The sequence below is a fragment of the Dicentrarchus labrax genome, unplaced genomic scaffold (assembly GCF_905237075.1).
Source record: "Dicentrarchus labrax unplaced genomic scaffold, dlabrax2021, whole genome shotgun sequence".
In the NCBI taxonomy this organism is placed as follows: Eukaryota; Metazoa; Chordata; class Actinopteri; family Moronidae; genus Dicentrarchus; species Dicentrarchus labrax.
Window position 1 is genome coordinate 2,627,087 of NW_026136715.1, and position 17,584 is coordinate 2,644,670.

Here is a 17,584-nt window from a genome sequence, read left to right on the forward strand (position 1 = left end):
ATTCCACAATGTTGGGGCTAAAACAGCAAAGGCCATTCACCTTTAGTTTTGCAGTTAGAGCGGGGAATGGATAAAAGGCATGAAGACATGACTTGAAGGTCAAATGTCCTGTACAGATCAAAGATGATACCCAGATTCTTAACAGTGGGTTTAATATTTGTGCGCAATGGTCCAATAAACTGATCAACTGCAGTGACAAAGTTTTCAGGGCCAAATAAAATGATTTCAGTTTTGTCAGGATTTAGGTGGAGAAAATTAATGACTGGATGTCTCAGTCTTTGGTGGAAGCTAAGCACTCATGGAAAGAGGACCGTTGATTCAAGTTACTGGGTTTCACAGAGAAGTAGATCTGTGTATCATCGGCATAAGAGTGGAATGACATGTCATGGAAGTGGCTGAACAAATGACCCAGAGGACGCATGTACAGGGAGAACAAAACTGGACCAAGAACCGATCTATTAGTCAAATAGGAATGAAACCAGTTCAAGATTGTACCAGAAATGCCAACCCAGTTCTTTAATCCTTAAGTAAAATAGCATGGTCAATGGTATCAAAGGCCGCAGTCAGATTTTTTTTAATGTTATGTTTCATATATACACACACATACATATATATATATATATATATGTATGTGTGTGTGTGTGTGTGACCCATGACCCTGTCTCCAGTTTTCCTTCTTTGAACCACTTTCGATAGGAAATGACCTCTGCAGGGGTGTGGAACACCCCACAAGAGCTGCAGGTTTAGAGATGCTCTGACCCATGTATCTAGCCATCACAATTTGGCTCATGTCTTGTGTATCCTTATTTACTATTTTTTAATTATTGTTAACAACACTATATATTAAGTCTTTGGCAAGCAACATGTAGGTGCGAGTTGATTTGTGAGACAAATGTTGAGATTCAAATCAGAGAGATGGTAAACGAATTGCAATACTATTTTTACACTTACTCATTGAGTAAATTGACGACCCCTGACTATGTGGCTTATTTTATAGATACTTCATATTATACTAAACAGCAGAGAACACCTGATAACAACAATACATACTTAATTGGCTTATTTTGACAAATCCAGATTTTGAAATACTGAGATGTAGGCCTACTGTGGACATTTCTTAAGTTTTCTTACACACCTTAAAATCAAGAAGGCCTCGGGATCCCTAGTGAGGGTCCCAACAGCTGGGTTGGCCACCACTGATTTCCAAAGCTTTCCAAGTCTCAAAATCTGCCAGCTACATTTCAGTTACTGGGTGACATGTAAGTTTGATGGCATTGTTCTTACCAAGTAAACAGAAAATGAGTGACTCGAGAGGGAAAGAGATGGAAGAAAGAGAGAACAAGAGACACAGGTCCCTTTCACACCCGTAGGTTTGTTCTGGGATAAAGTATTACCTTGATTGTCTAGCACCATGTGTATCACATTACAGATGCTCATCAAGGAAGTGACAAGAATTTAAAAGAACATTTCCTTGTATGCAAGATAATTCTGCCTCTGCTCAAATAGCTCATCTTTGAGTAGAGTTTGTAAATATACCATCAGTGACCAGTTTACAACACCTGTACAGTATAATGCAATACAACTGTATTGGAAATGTGTTCAATTATGTTTATTACTGAGGTCATTGTTTAAGGTGGTGTTGCACTGAACTATATTACATTGTGATTATATTTTGTTTGTTTTTATTTTTTTTACTCGGCTATGTAGAGGTCTCTACCTCATAGAAATGTAAAAATATATTGCGAGAGTTAAATAGCAATGCAAATATGTGAACATTCAAATCTGTAGGATGAAATGTGAATTGTTTTTATAAATTTGGGATCAAGGCACCAATACATCTATACACACACACACACACACACACACACACATATATGTATATGTATATATATATATATTCACTAACCAGCCATAAAATTATGACCACTGAACTCTGGTTATCATGGCTCCTGTCAATGGGGGGATATATTAGGCAGCAAGTGAACATTTTGTCCTCAGAGTTTGTCCACGATTTGAGCGACATTGACAAGGGCCAAATTGTGATAGTTAGAAAACTGGTCAGAACATCCCCAAACCTGCAGCTCTTGTGGGGTGCTCCCAGTCTGCAGTGGTCAGTATTTTATTTATTAGGGATCGAGCACTGAAAGTGCAAGGACCCTATTGTTCCTCTAGGAATTATTATTATTTTTCTGGGACTTCGACCGCATATTTGGCCCCCGCAGCATGACATGAAAATTTGCACAAAATTCAAACGTAGCAAAAATACCGATATGACATTGTCGGGCGCCGCCAAACGTCTAAGCCACACCCCCCAAAATCTATTCTATTTCAACTAACTCCTCCTACAGGTTCTATTGGATCTACTTCAAAATTGGTCAGTGCAGTCAGTTTTTTTCGTGGAACATTGTCCCCGTGGCGTCCCGTGGCATCCAATTTCAAACCTTCGCCATGAAAGAGGGATTCGTCATAACTTTTGAGTACATGATCCGATCTCAATGAAACTTCACATGTTCGATAAGAGTCCCGCCCTGAATACGTCTATGTGATAATATTCAGTAAAAGTGAGAGCGCCACCTAGTGGTGAAAGGAAATGTCACTTTTTTATACTTTCATGTTCTGCTCCTAGCAGGATGATCAGATCCAGCTGAAATTTACTTATTAAATGCAAAACACATTGTTGATGATATGTGTTGACTGTGGTGAGGGGGCGTGATTGTGGGGTGGCGGGAAATTTTTATGTATCGCCACGAAACACGAATTCGCTATAACTTGAGTGTACATTGTCCAATCGGCTCCAAACTTCACATGTCTGATAAGAGTCCCGCCCTAAACACATAGTAATAGCGCCACCTAGTGGCAACAGGAAGCAACCGCTGCGTGGCAATTTTGAGCTGATTTACGTGAGATTTTCATGTCGTGGTCCGCACGTGTTACGACGGCACGTGGCGCGGCCGCAGCACGCCCCGAGTTGCGTGGAGTGCGAGGTCCCGTCCAACGCTGCTTGCAGCTTTAATTTTCTATGTTATTCTATGAATTTAATTACCTTTCTAATGTGTGAACTACAACCATGCATTGTATAATGATAAATACATTTCACCGATTCCTTATTCAGTGTTCATTTGCTAATGCCTGATGCTCACTTTTGTTCCTTGAAAAAGCATACTTGTTTTAAATGGCCTTGATTCCACAGGTGTTGACTTTTTAAGGAAGTATCAAAAACAAAACATGTAAAGAACATTTCCGTGTAAGCACACCACCACCTCCTTTGCATTTGCTTCCTCCTCTGGTGTCTCTAAATTGTATCACTGAAAGAAGTGTTAAACTGCAATTTTATGTTCATTTATTTAACTTGCCTTTAACTACTAAACTGCCAGAACTCTCCAGAACTGCCATTTCATATCAATATGTTTGCACTCTTAACTCTCACATCTCTTCCTGACACATATAGGTACAGATCAGATATAGATAGGTAAATACTGTAGTAGGTACCAATTATTTGCATTTCAATGTCTTACTATTCAACATAATTCAGTTTCTTAATCTAAAACTACTTGCCTGCAGGAAACAGAATAGTAAGAACGTATATATCACATTTTGTACAGAATTGGCAGTGCTGTTTTCTATCGGTACCCTTGCAGACCAAGGGGGTCGCTCTAAAACCTCCTTGATGGGTTTCCAAATGAACTACCTGATATAGCTGCTAAACTATCGATATGAAATGAAAAAAAGTTTAATCTCCTGAAATTGACATGACAATTTCTCTGGACAAGACTCGTTGGTCTAGCTGAACTACGAAAACACAGCCCACTCCTCATCATAGAGTGGTGTTAGGAAGTTCGACGTTAATATCTATTATCTACAGCTGAAATACTCTGCCATCGTTGACTTTTGTCATTTAAACTTTGAGGCTAAAAAAGAGAAATCTGCTACTTGAGGTTTGCTAAGTATTAAAAAAAAATCAATAAGAAATTGGAGAACCTCTGCGGAGCAAAACTGACAAGAGGAGCAGCTTTCAGATGCCCATCCTACTTAACACCTCCATGCCAACATTTTGTGTTTGTTTCCTTGTTGCAGGTGGAAAAACACCATTGTCCAATGATTTGAAGTTGACTTATTTAACAATCCAGACCACCGCATACTGATGGGGTGTATAAATATGTGACGGCTCCTACTGTTCCAAGTCACACAGCTGTATGTTCATCCTCTCTGCAACAGGCATCACTACAGCAAAGGTAAAATTTCATAACTTACCTACTTCTTAACTTAATTTTATGATGACATTACAGATAAAACGATTATTACTAAAATAGTTCAATCTACAGAAAATTAACCTGCAACTATTCTGATAATCGATTAATCATTTAAGTTGTTTATCAAGCATTCTTTTTGTTTTATCATTGTAAATTGAATACATTTTGTATAATTTTTTATCTTTATCTTTTGTTTTTACTACATCTTGCATCTCTTTACACTTTATAGATACAAAATGTAACCAATTAATCAAAAATTGATTCATTGCTAATAAAAAAGAATCCTCAATTGCAGCCCTATTGACATCAGGTATAAGCTTAACCCTCAATGTTCAATGTTGAAACTTTGGGAAGATATGGGAAATTTTAGGCTGATACAGATTCTAATAATAAAATAAGCTTAAATAACTACAAGGACGAAACCGTGTCTATTTATTAAGGGCCACATCAACAGGAAAGAACAACAATAAAAAAAAACTCCTCTTAACTTGTTGATCCTTACATAAAAAGTCACTGATGTTCAATATAAGACCATAAATTTTTCCATTTCATGCTTTTCCACAGATGGCATCAGGTTTTCACTTGGCTTTCTTCCTCTGTCTGGCTAGCGGACTGTTGATTGCAGGAACTGTAGTAAGTAAAATATTCTTCTGAAGTATTAAACAATCCTCTAAAATGTTGCTGAAAACTAGCCTAGTGTGTACTGTATGTCACTCTCACAAATATGACGGTAATGTCGGTAATTCTATCCTGAAAATCCTGAAAGTTGTTTACCATGAAGCTTTTAGAAGCTACAGCTGAGTGCTGAATTTACAATATATCTGCTATGATGCTCCACAAAATGCCAACAATGGAGCAGCCACACTACAAGGAGATTGTTTAAGATAATGAATGCTAAAATTAAAACTCATGAGTGCAAATTCTAAGTTGTTTTAATAAATGTGTTGTTCATATCCACAGGGGTCCACCAGGATTAGCAGGTCTGCAGGTTGGTAGCTATAACTTATCTATGCTTGGATGTTGTATTTTCAGTAATATTTAACATACAGACAACATTACATCATCTGGTTTGCTCGAAAATACCCCAGTCATACTACAGAGCAGTTCACTGACACAACATCACCTACTTTTATTAATGCAAAAATAATGGTGTTGTCTGCATTGCTATCATACACTGAGCTGCAGTGGGTAATTGGCTAGGCCTAAATTCTCTCCAGGATGGGCCAGGCACACTAAAATTAACACAATGTCCTCTTTCAAACATTAAGTCCTAATGTATGTGTATAATTTAAATGCAAAAATAGAATCTTTAAAATGATTCTGATAGCAAGAGCAAGGGTGTGGGAAGGTGTTAAAGATTATGTATTTATTTTTAAAACTTTAATGAATGGGATGTAAAACTTTCTGACTCAGATTAAATCTGCTGATTCCTTTTACTGTTTACTCTAACATAACAGTTGTGTTACAGGCTGTCCTTCTGGTTGGAGCCGGTATGGTTCTCGCTGTTTCTACATTTTCACCGCTCAACGGACCATGGCTGATGCAGAGGTTAGTCAATAATCATGTTTCAGCTATATGAAGACTGGTTGTATTTATCTGCTCTCCCTCATCTCATTCTTCTCAGTTTACATGCTCTCAGATATTCTATTAATTTTGTATCTGTCTCTCACTCCGTCTCTTCCATCAGCTCATCTGCATCATTCACGGTGGGAACCTGGCCTCAGTCCACAACATCCATGAACACTATTTCATTAGGAATCTGATTTACCAGAGGTATCGCTCAAATGAACGTGCCTGGATTGGGTACTTTGATGCAATACAGGTGAGCCTTTTTTAGACTAATAGATTTGGGATAGATCAAGGGTCTCAAACCTTTTTGAGAGTAAGGTCTACCTAAAGGGAGAAAATGCTGGGAGAGGTACTCTAGATGTTTAAATAGAATATGTATATTTTCCCCTTTAGTAATTCTCATATACAGGATTGAACCAATTTGATTTGGAAGTTACTTTAACACTGAAGGATCTTATGAGAAATCTACTATATGAACTAAGAATATATTTCCTCAGCTCACCTAATTGAGGTAAACGAATTAATTGATAGATCATGAAAATATGTAATTCAAAGAAAGTCATCAAGAATTTAAGCCAACATTTGGAATACAGAGAATGAAGACCAACTTCAGAAGAGCAGAATAGGGAAGCATGGTTTAAACTCATTTAAGATTAAGATTACAGAACATGCTCCATGGGCCCCTCAGACTCTTCGTGGTCTACAAGTCAGAGACCCCTTATAGATCAACCAGTGACCAGTTCTTCCAAAATATCCTGACATCCATGAACAAATCTGTAATCTGCAATTAGCACAGCTGTTCAGCAATCACCTTTCTCTTTCAGGAGGGAAGGTGGATGTGGACTGATGGTTCGGGGGCCACATTCAGATACTGGGCTCATGGGGAGCCTAACAACCGAGGAGGAGAACACTGTACAGAGATCAACTTCAGAGGTACAAATATTATTAGACTTACTGATGGTATTTCTAATTGACAAGAGACAAGTGGTATAGTTATAGGAGTCATTATATGTGTATTTATGTCTTTTTATATTTGTGGCCAATCTCCGGTATACCACAGGTGGCAGTGTAGATCATCACAGTAGGGGAAATCTATTTAGTCACAGATGCAACAGATAGGACAGCTCAGATAGGCACCTCATTGCCGTGCCATTCTTTGGTTTGGAATCCACAGAACATACATCCATTTTAACTTTTTTTGTGAGGGATACAATGGGCAAGTCGAGCCTCCATGCATGGTGACAGGCTTAGGATTTTGAAAGGACTGGAAAGATGGGGCACCCCTGTGTGTTAACTATAACCCTGATAATGCAAATTTACCACAATATACTTATCTTAGTGGTCTTTTTTGCGATAAGCAACAATATGGTACATTAACACGGTTTGTTTGCAATTTAAAACTACTAATTTTCCTGTTAACTAACATCTTCATTAACTGGGAACCTCAACTAACAATAAATACCATCTAGACACCATTTCATAGAAGCACATCTAAAACAAAGGCTGCAGCCAGCTGAGTGACTCGTTGGATCTGGTATCTGAAGACTAAGTTATGTGTTGTATTTTTACTGCTGTTCATACGCTTTTCTTAATTTGTCTGAAGAAGCATTACATTAGAGACATTTAAATGCACTCAACAAACAATAGTTAGTCATAAACTGTAGAGACTTTTATTCTGTTGTGCTTAGCGATTCTTTTCTTCTTACAGGGAACGCTTGGAATGATGAGGGCTGTAACTCCAGGAGACCTTTTGTTTGTGCCAGGAAAGTGTGAAGCCTCCCACCATCTTCTATCATATGTACCATTATGATGTTGCTTCCACCAGTATGACACTACTATGTCTGTAATGTTATACTTTAATAGCAAACTTGCTGTAATGATTCACTTTCAATTTAATGTTTCCACATCAAATTCCTACAAATCAGTAAACAAAAATATCACTCTGATTATTCACTCTGACTAAATAGATTAAAATGGGATTTAAAAATGGGATTTTTTATGAGGGGGAATTTTATTTTTCTTGTGATTTTTTCATTTACTTACTTTACTTATTTTTTAACACAATATAGTTACAATCTCAAACACTGCAAAACAAACTAATTAAAATAAAAATAATCTCTAAGAATAATATGTTCCTTCTTTTGTGTGTGTGTGTGTTTGTCATAGTGAGTGCAGGCAAATGAAAGAGTTTATTGTACACCAGGTGGAATTGTATATATATATATATATATATATATATATATAGACCAAACTTAATTGTGTGAACAATGCATTTAAGCACAGGTTTCATCAGGTTTACCTTGTGGGTTAAGATCATTCATCAGAGAAGCAATGGACACGTTCACCATTTAATGTAGACAATCATTTTTACTGACCTGATGGTTTTATACGAAACCTTAGACTGCAGCTGATGTCAATAACAGCTAAAGCTTAATATATCTTGAAACAAAATGCTTGTCGTGCATCTGAAAAGAAAGGTCCAATAATAGGCGCGCAGTGTATCCCACACATACGCTTTACCTGGGCAGGCTATGCCCAGTAGGGCTGCACAATTATGGGCAAAAACATCACTTTTGTAGACAATTGTTTTTCTTTAATTGCAAAAATCGTAATTGCGATTGATATTTGATGAACCGTGTACCCTACCAACCAGGTATATTAAAGGCCGCCCAAATATTTCTGAGTAGATGTTCACCTCAATTACATTGGAGCCAATAAAGACTTAATCTGTTTTTAATAATTTCTTTGTCAATATAAATTGTTACATTGTCAATGGGGTGAAAAGAGGTAGAACCATGTTTGACTTAATACATTTCGGGTCATATTGCCCACTCCTACCAAGTCACCCAACACCACAGGTAAATTCTCAACCTGTGGGAAAAAAATCAGTGGGTGGGTTATATTAGTTAACAAGTAAACATTTTGTCTTCAAAGTTGATGTGCTAGAAGCAGAAAAAATGGGCAGTGTGAGGATTTGAACAACTATGAAAAAAAAAAAAAAACAAAGTAAGTAGGCCTGTTGCCTGTTGACTTTCCCAGATGTGGCAGCTAATCATTGTGTAATGTTGAGTAGCTAGTCTGACATTAATAAACGGCATTTGAACTTACCTGAACTAGGCTAAATCTAAAATAAAAGTCTTTTTAGGCCGTAGGTGAATAGCTTTAATGTTTTTTAATTTTTATGTATAATGTTATTTTAATAAGCAATGTTAGTGATATAGTTTAAAATGTTAACATTATCCTCCTGGCCTCAGGAAGTCCTGTTGACAGTGAGGAAGGCTAGAAGAGGGAGGAATACAGACAGAAGAAGCAGGGACAGAACAAGGAGGGACAGGAGGCGAGACAGAGGGAAAGGAAGTTGACATGATAATGACATATACAAAGCCAAATCAACCTGACCCTAAAGTTTTGCAAAAACAAGTGCTCAAAGACCGGACACTGACATTCCAAAAAGCATGGTATGAGAAGTATCCCTGGCTTCATGTTAGTATGGGTACTGATGGTGTTCTGTGTTTTCACTGCTCTAAATACTTTAAGACAGGGAAACCAGCACAAGCCAAGAGTATAGACCCAGCTGTTGTCAATGCTGGATTTAAAAACTGGAAAGAAGCACTTGAAAAGTTTTCCATGCATGAGAAATCAGAGGTTCACAAACTGGCTGTTACAACTGCTGCATATGAAAACAGGCCAGTTACTACACAGTTAATAAGAATTCTCCAATGGCTTTTTAATGCAAACCATTGGCCCATAGGCTATTACGAAAGTAACTACTTGAGCGCTAGTTAAAGCCCAAATTACACAAAAATAACTTATTGAGTTGAAATCATTTGCTGACAGCTTGGTCCCCCCCAGTTCAAAGATCCCATCTGCACCCCTGTCCAGAGGTATGACAGCAACCTGCGACATCCTGGTCCAGAGTGAGTATTTGCAGAACTGCAGAGGTTCTGGATAATCCGTGGGCAAGAGGCCATTCGCAGACACCAGCATGCAGTTATGTTCAAAATAACAGCAGTCCAACATCACTAACCAGATCAATCACTGTTTTGGGTAGAAATTATATCCCTTCATGGCAAATAATTTACTAGTAGGTGCAGTACAGTAATAGAAAACCAACAGACCCAACAGTCATGACATGCTGATTCTGTGTAATTGAATCATAAATTGAAAGGGGTGTGTTCAAAATAATAGCAATGTGGAGTTCAATTAGTGTGGTAATTCATTCTGTGAAAAAACAGGTATCAAACGTGTGGCCTCTATTTAAGGAGGAAGGCAGCAAATGTTGTACATGCTGGTTATAGTGTAAATGAGTAAAAAGGGTCGTTCCAGACATTGTTCAGAAGAACAGCGTACCTTGATTAAAAATTGATTGGAGAAGGGAAAACATATAAAGAAGTGCAGAAAATGATAAGCTGCTCAGCTAAAATGATCTCAAATGCTTTAAAATCAATCAAAACCAGAAACACATGGAAGAAAATGGAAAACTACCATTCAAATGGATAATCAAGCCAATAACCACCTGCAGGAGATAAAAGAAGGTCTAAAGTTACCTGTGAGTAGACGCCTATGTGAAGCCAAGCTATCGCCAAGAATCCCCCGCAAAGTCCCATTGCGAAAAACGACATGAGCTGAAGAGGTTACGATTTGCCAAAGAACACATTGACTGGCCTAAAGAGAAATGGTGCAACATTTTGCAGACTGATGAAAGCAAAATTGCTCTGTTTGGGTCTAGAGGCCGTAGATAGTTTGTCAGACACTGAAGACAGTGGATAATGATATGGGGATGTTGCTCATACTATGGTGTTGGGCCTATTTATCGCATACCAGGGATCATGGATCAGTTTGAATACATCAAAATACTTGAAGAGGAGGTCGTGTTACTTTATGCGGAAGAGGATATGTGCTTGAAATGGGTGCTTCAAAAAGACAACGACCTCAAACACACCAGTAAGCAAGCAGCATCTTGGTTCCAGACCACCAAGATTAACGTTATGGAGTGGCGAGCCCAATCTTTGGACCTTAATCCAATAGAAAACTTGTGGGGTGTACTTGTTTTAAATGCTCCTTGCATGACTTTGACTATTTAAGGTTAAAGTATGATAAAGAAAATGTATTTTCTTTTTCAACAATTTGCATTTGCTTCCTCCTCTGGTGTCTCTAAATTGTCTAACCTGAGAGAAGTGTTACCTTAAATTTTTTTGTTCATTTATTTTTTTACTTTTACATGTGTCCAGAACTGCCATTTCATCTCAATATGTTTGCACTCTTAGCTCTCACATCTCTTCCTTTCTCTTCTTCACAGCTCCATTCCTAATTGCAGAGTGGTGTTAAGAAGTTGAATGTTAATATTGATACAGCTGATATAATCTGCCATCGGTCATTTAAATTGAACTCGGAGGCTAAAAATGGAGAAACCTGCTACTTGAGGTTTGCTAAATATTAATAATAATAATAATAACAATAATAATAATAATACACTTTAGAACCTCTGAGCTGAGCAAAACAGGAGCCAAATTGACAATGGAAGCAGCTTCAGATGCCTATCCTACTTAATACTTGCAGTGCCAACAATTTGTTTCCTTGTTTCTGCAAGTGGACAGTGTCATGCCCCTGACATATTTAACATTCCAGGAGAACACACCTTGATGGCTGGTATAAATGTCTTTAGTCCTCTGCTTTCAGGTCCCACTGCCGTATGTTCATCCTCTCTGCAACAGGCATCGCTACAGCAAAGGTAAAATTTTATAAGTTAACTACTTCTTAACTTAATTTCATATGATTTCATATATCTCAGATTAGTCAATTGCTGAATTGGTTAATCGACAGAATATTAAACTGCAACTATTCTGATAATCGATTAATCATTTAAGTTGTTTATGAAGCATTCTCAAATGTTGGAGTTTTTTATCTTTATCTTTCTATTTTACTACATCTTGCGTCTCAAAAAAATGGTGACACTTTATAGATTCAAAAATTAACCAATTAATAAAAAATGTATTCATTGCTAATAAAAAGAATCCTTAAACAAATTTTCTATAGGTAATAAAACTTAGCCAATATTCAGTATGGAAACTTTTATTATATTTTTTATGCATATCGATGCCAATTATTTAGTTGCCTTTGTAAGAAAAATGTACCACGAATTTTAACACTCTTGACCGGAGTGACTTAAAGTGTAACAATTAGGGATGCACCGTATTGGAAATTTTGGGCCAATACAGATGTTTTAAATAACAGTTTGGTCAATAGCTGATGCTTATACCAATCTTTTTTTGTTACATTCACCCTTTTGTGCCAAAGATAGGCATCTCTGCTTTGTTGCAGCTCAGTCTATTTCTCTTCCCATCCAATATGTGAGATTTAGAGCCGAACAACCGCTCACTGTCCATGCTTGTGCACATCAGTTTTTGCGTAAAAATAATTCCAGTGCTGGAAAGGTGCTATAGGTGTCATATTTCTCCAATATCCAGTCACCAAGCCAAATATTGGCTGACATCGATGTTGATATATATTCTAACAACAGAATAAGCTTAAATAACTACAAGGACATAACAGTGTCTATTTTGTAAGAGAACTTGTTGATCCTTACATAAAAAACAATACATTTATTTCATGCTTTTCCACAGATGGCATCAGGTTTTCACTTGGCTTTCTTCCTCTGTCTGGCTAACGGACTGTTGATTGCAGGAACTGTAAGTAAAATGTTCTTCTTTGTCAAGTGCATTCACCCATCTGCACACATTCATACACTGATGGCAGTGGCTGCCGTGGAAGGCGCCAACTGCTCATCAGCACTGAAACTAAGCATTCACACAGATTCAAACACCGATGCGCATCATTGGGAGCAAAAAGGGTTCAGTATCTTGCTCAAGGGCTCGAACCACCAACCTTCTGATTGGTGGATGACCAGTTCTAACTCTGAGCCGCAGCCGCCACTAAAAGTATAATTTTATGCTGAAAATCCTGAAAGTTATTTAGGATGGAGCTTTTAGAAGATACAGCTTCTGGTCTGATCATTTATGAGCTTCACAAAATGTGAATAATGGAGCAGCCACACCACAAGGAGATTGTTTAAGATAATAGATGCTGAAATAAAAACTCAAAAGTGCAAATTCTAAGCTGTTTTAATAAACATGTTGTTCATATCCACAGGGGTCCACCAGGATTAGCAGGTCTGCAGGTTGGTAGCTATAACTTATCTATGCTTGGATGTTGTATTTTCATAGTGTACATATATACACTGAACACAATTATAAACGCAACACTTTTGTTTTTGCCCCCATTCATCATGAGCTGAACTCAAAGATCTAAGACTTTCTCTATGTACAAAAAAGGCCTATTTCTCTCAAATATTGTTCACAAATCTGTCAAAATCTGGGTTACTGAGCACTTCGCCTTTGTGGATGGATAATCTCGGCAAAGGAGAAGTGCTCACTAACACAGATTTTGACAGATTTGTGAACAATATTTGAGAGAAATAGGCCTTTTGTGTACATAGAGAAAGTCTCTAGAAAGTTCAGTGTATATATGTATACTTAAATCTAATGGCAGAAGTTCATCGAGACAACTCAAATACCCCAGAGTCATTCTAAAGAGCAAGGTTGTGGGAAGGTGTTAAAGGTTAAAGTTTATGCATAATGATGTAAAACTTTCTGACTCAGATTATAGCCGCCTGCTGTTTCCTCTTAGTCTAACATAACAATTGTGTTACAGGCTGTTCTTATGGTTGGAGCCGGTATGGCTGTCAGTGTTTCAGAGTTTTCGTCCATCACCAGAGCATGGCTGATGCAGAGGTAGATAGTTAATCACTCTTCATTGGCCGTCTGTTTGTATTTTCCTGCTCTCCCTTCTCTGCTTACATCCTCTCAGATGTTTCATACTGATTTTGTATCTGTCTCTCACTCTGTGTCCCCCATCAGCTCACCTGCGTTGGTTACGGTGGGAACCTGGCCTCAGTCCACAGCAGTGCGGAACACTACTTCATTAGGAATCTGATTTTCCAAAAGTATCGGTCATATGTAACCGCCTGGATTGGGTACTTTGATGCAATACAGGTGAGACATTTTTAGACTAATAGATTTGGGCTTGATCAAGGGTCTCAAACGTTTTTGCGAGTAAGGTCTGCCTAAAGGGATATGTACACACATGTGTACATAAATATGAACATCCAAGTTAAATGGGTCCTTGCAATAGAAAATGTATTTGTAATTTTCATATACAGATTAAAACACAATTTCAACCAATTTGATTTGGAAGTTACTTTAACACTGAAGGATCTTATGAGAAATCTACTATATGAACTAAGAATATATTTCCTCAGCTCACCTAATTGAGGTAAACCAATTAATTGTTAGATCATGAAAATGTGTAACTCAAAGAAAGCCATCAAGAATTTAAGCCAACATTTGGAATACAGAGAATGAAGACCAAATTCAGAAGAGCAGAATAGGGAAGCATGGTTTAAACTCATTTAAGATTAAGATTACAGAACATGCTCCGCGGGCCCCTCAGACTCTTCGTGGTCTACAAGTCAGAGACCCCTTATAGATCAACCAGTGACCAGTTCTTCCAAAATATCCTGACATCCATGAACAAATCTGTAATCTGCAATTAGCACAGCTGTTCAGCAATCACCTTTCTCTTTCAGGAGGGAAAGTGGATGTGGACTGATGGTTCGAAGTCCACCTACACATGCTGGGGTCATGGGGAGCCTAACAACGTAGGAGGAGAACACTGTACAGAAACCAACTTCAGAGGTACAAATATTATTTAACTTAAGAACAACAACAAACAAGTGGTATAGTTATAGTCATTATTACAGAATCATTTTTTAGGGCTATGTATTTGTCTTTTTATATTTGTGGCCAATCTCCGGTATACCACAGGTGGCAGTGTAGATCATCACGGTAGGGGAAATCTATTTAGGCACAGGTGCAACAAGTCATCTAACCATGCATGTTTTTTACCACTTGCATACTTACAGCCACACCAGGCATCACTAGGTTTGGGACGGTTTTAAAATTTTATGTCACAATTATCCTCACCAAAATAATTGCGATGGTAAATACTGTCTAGACACCATTTCATGGCAGCCCAGCTGAGTGACTCGTTGGATCTGGTATCTCAAGACTAAGTTATGTCTTGTACTTTTTACTGCCGTTCATACACTTTTCTTAATTTGTCTAAAGAACAAGCATTACTTTAGAGACATTTAAACAACAACTCAAACTCAACAACAATAGTTAGTCATAAACTTGTAGAGACTTTTATTCTGTTGTGCTTAGCGATTCTTTTCTTTTTACAGGAAACTCTTGGAACGATCTTCCATGTCACTTCAGGAGGCCTTTTGTTTGTGCCAGGAAAGCGTGATGCTCCCACCATCTTCCGTCATATGTACCATTATGATGTTACTTTGACCAGTGTGACGCTAATTTGTCTGTAATGTTATACTTACGTTTTAATAGCAAACTTGCTGTAATGATTCACTTTCAATTTAATGCTTCCAAAGCAAATTCCTACAAATCAGTAAATAGAAATATCTCTCTGATTATTCACTCTGATTTGTAACAATACCTGACATCACAGGAAATCGCCTCACTAAATAGATTAAAATGGGATTTAAAAACTTGATTTTTTATGAGGGGAAAATGTATTTTTCTTGTGATTTTTTCATTTACTTCAATAATACACCATAAAGTTACAATCTAAATCACAGCAAAACAAACTGAAAAAAAAACTTACTAAAATAAAAATAATCTTTAAGAATAATATGTTGTTCCTCCTTCATGTGTGTGTGTGTGTGTGTGTGTGTGTGTGTGTGTGTGTGTGTGTGTGTGTGTGTGTGTGTGTGTGTGTGTGTTTATCATAGTGAGTGCAGGCAAATGAAAGAGTTTATTGCACACCAGGTGGAAGTGTATATATATAAAGATCATTCATCAGAGAAGCAATGGACATGTTCACCATTTAAAGTAGACAATCTGTTTAAGTTTCTCCCAACACCATTTTTACTGACCTGATGGTTTTATATGAAACCTCAGCAGGAGGGAAACATTGCATTTTGAGCTTGGGGCCTATAGGCAGAGGGAGAGATTTTCCTAAACTGGAACTGACTGCCCACTGTAGCTGTAGCTGTAGCCTCTTTTGTTTGTAAGACATGTCCCTAAATGCTTACGCATGTCAGGTATGAAGGTTGTTAACTTCTTTCCATCTAGAATTAATAATACTTGCACAAGTATCTGGGCTGATTCACCTGTGCATCTTTAAATTCTGTCTCTCATTGAAAAGGGAGTAATAAATAAGCAACCAGAGTCAAAACCTTGCAAGTTGTGTATCACAGTTTCAAAGACAGAACTTGGGTAGAATGGAATAAGATATAGGTTATGAAGCTCGTCACTGAGGATGCCTCCTAAATGTCAATTCAGATCATATGATCAGAAAGCCCCCAAGTTTAATCTCATTTTGTCAGTCAAATCACTGCGATGTAAAAAGCAACATAGGATAGCATGGCAGGCTTTTCAAAACCCAGTCTTGTCTCAAAATAACTTAGTTACAAAACAAAATGTCATCAGGGTTTCCACACATGTTCATAAGGGGTGAGGGGAAAAACTAGGGGTTTTGGGGTCTGCACCAAACATGACATCTGGAGACAAGATCTGTAGGCCAGTGTATCTCTGCAGCACTACCATACTAAGGGTGCTTCGATTGATCGACCACAAATCGTTATTGGCAGATATTCGCTCTAATTAGTTTGGTGATCTCTATAAAACACTTGACTTTATAAAACGTACTGCTGACAAACAAAGTGAACCAAGCAAACATATACTATACTATGATACTCAGAAGCAGAAAGAGGCACGGTGGGGCAAGCCGGTATATGTGAGATAGAGGTGTACATGGGGGAGGGGAAAAGAGAAGGGAAAAAGCAAGTGCACAAAGTATTTTGTGGGTAAACACTAACAAAACACCAAAATAAGGTATAATATAATATATATATGCCAACAAACTAATAGTTGTTAATTAACAATTTCATTATTGATTACTCTTAATACTTAATATACAATGCTGTTAATCAACCTGGATCTTATTTACCCATGTTTTTTGTGTTAAAGTGACACATAGGGACAACAAGTTTTGAATTTGGCCCCGTAGTGAGGGAGAGGGCCGGCTACAATGTAATCCTTATGGGCAATTGCATACCATCCACGAAAACTGCCTGTTTTTGCCAGTGCCAACTCAGATTGTTATTTAGGAGTCTCACAACACGACCCTGCAGAGAAATTAAATGTTTTCTGTTCCTTTAGCTCAATCCGCTGTGTGTCAAGCCAAGTCTCTCTCAAGAAGTGAAGAGAGAAGTGAGGTGAGAAGTCTTCAGTGAAAACTTGAGCGTAACAATGACAGCCAGTAAGAGTTTGTTGTGTTGGGAGTAAAGAAAGTGTAGCTTTCAAATGTAGCCCAAAGATGTTAAAAGTCATGGTTAAATATTTAGACAATGTGTACACCACATTAAACTCACCCACACAACTCCAACACACTATCTTTCACTTTTAGTTACTTAACCAGTTAGATAAGTTTGGTACTAGAATTGAGCATTGAATATAAACACACACACACACACACACACACACACACAAACCTGACCTCAAACTCTTCCTGCAGCAAACACACATACACACTTATGTGTATTACTTTATCATTTCTGGATGAAAATATGAAAAACAATGCAGCAACATAAGCAGAGTCCAAAATTCCAAGACTGTCCCACCGATAAC

At 37.7% G+C, this 17,584-nt stretch overlaps 1 protein-coding gene across 1 annotated transcript; it reads left to right on the forward strand.

Moving 5' to 3' along the window:
- The first annotated feature begins 4,116 nt into the window (after positions 1 to 4,116).
- LOC127377233 (macrophage mannose receptor 1-like) lies at positions 4,117 to 15,584 on the forward strand. The gene is made up of 15 exons (XM_051424955.1): positions 4,117 to 4,232; positions 4,815 to 4,883; positions 5,211 to 5,238; positions 5,719 to 5,798; positions 5,938 to 6,072; positions 6,644 to 6,752; positions 7,528 to 7,586; positions 9,657 to 9,736; positions 11,499 to 11,550; positions 12,443 to 12,508; positions 12,969 to 12,996; positions 13,530 to 13,609; positions 13,736 to 13,870; positions 14,464 to 14,572; positions 15,121 to 15,584. Exons 1-15 carry the CDS (start codon positions 4,194 to 4,196, stop codon positions 15,183 to 15,185), a joined length of 1,134 nt encoding a protein of 377 aa, XP_051280915.1. The 5' UTR covers positions 4,117 to 4,193; the 3' UTR covers positions 15,186 to 15,584.
- The last annotated feature ends 2,000 nt before the right edge of the window (positions 15,585 to 17,584 follow it).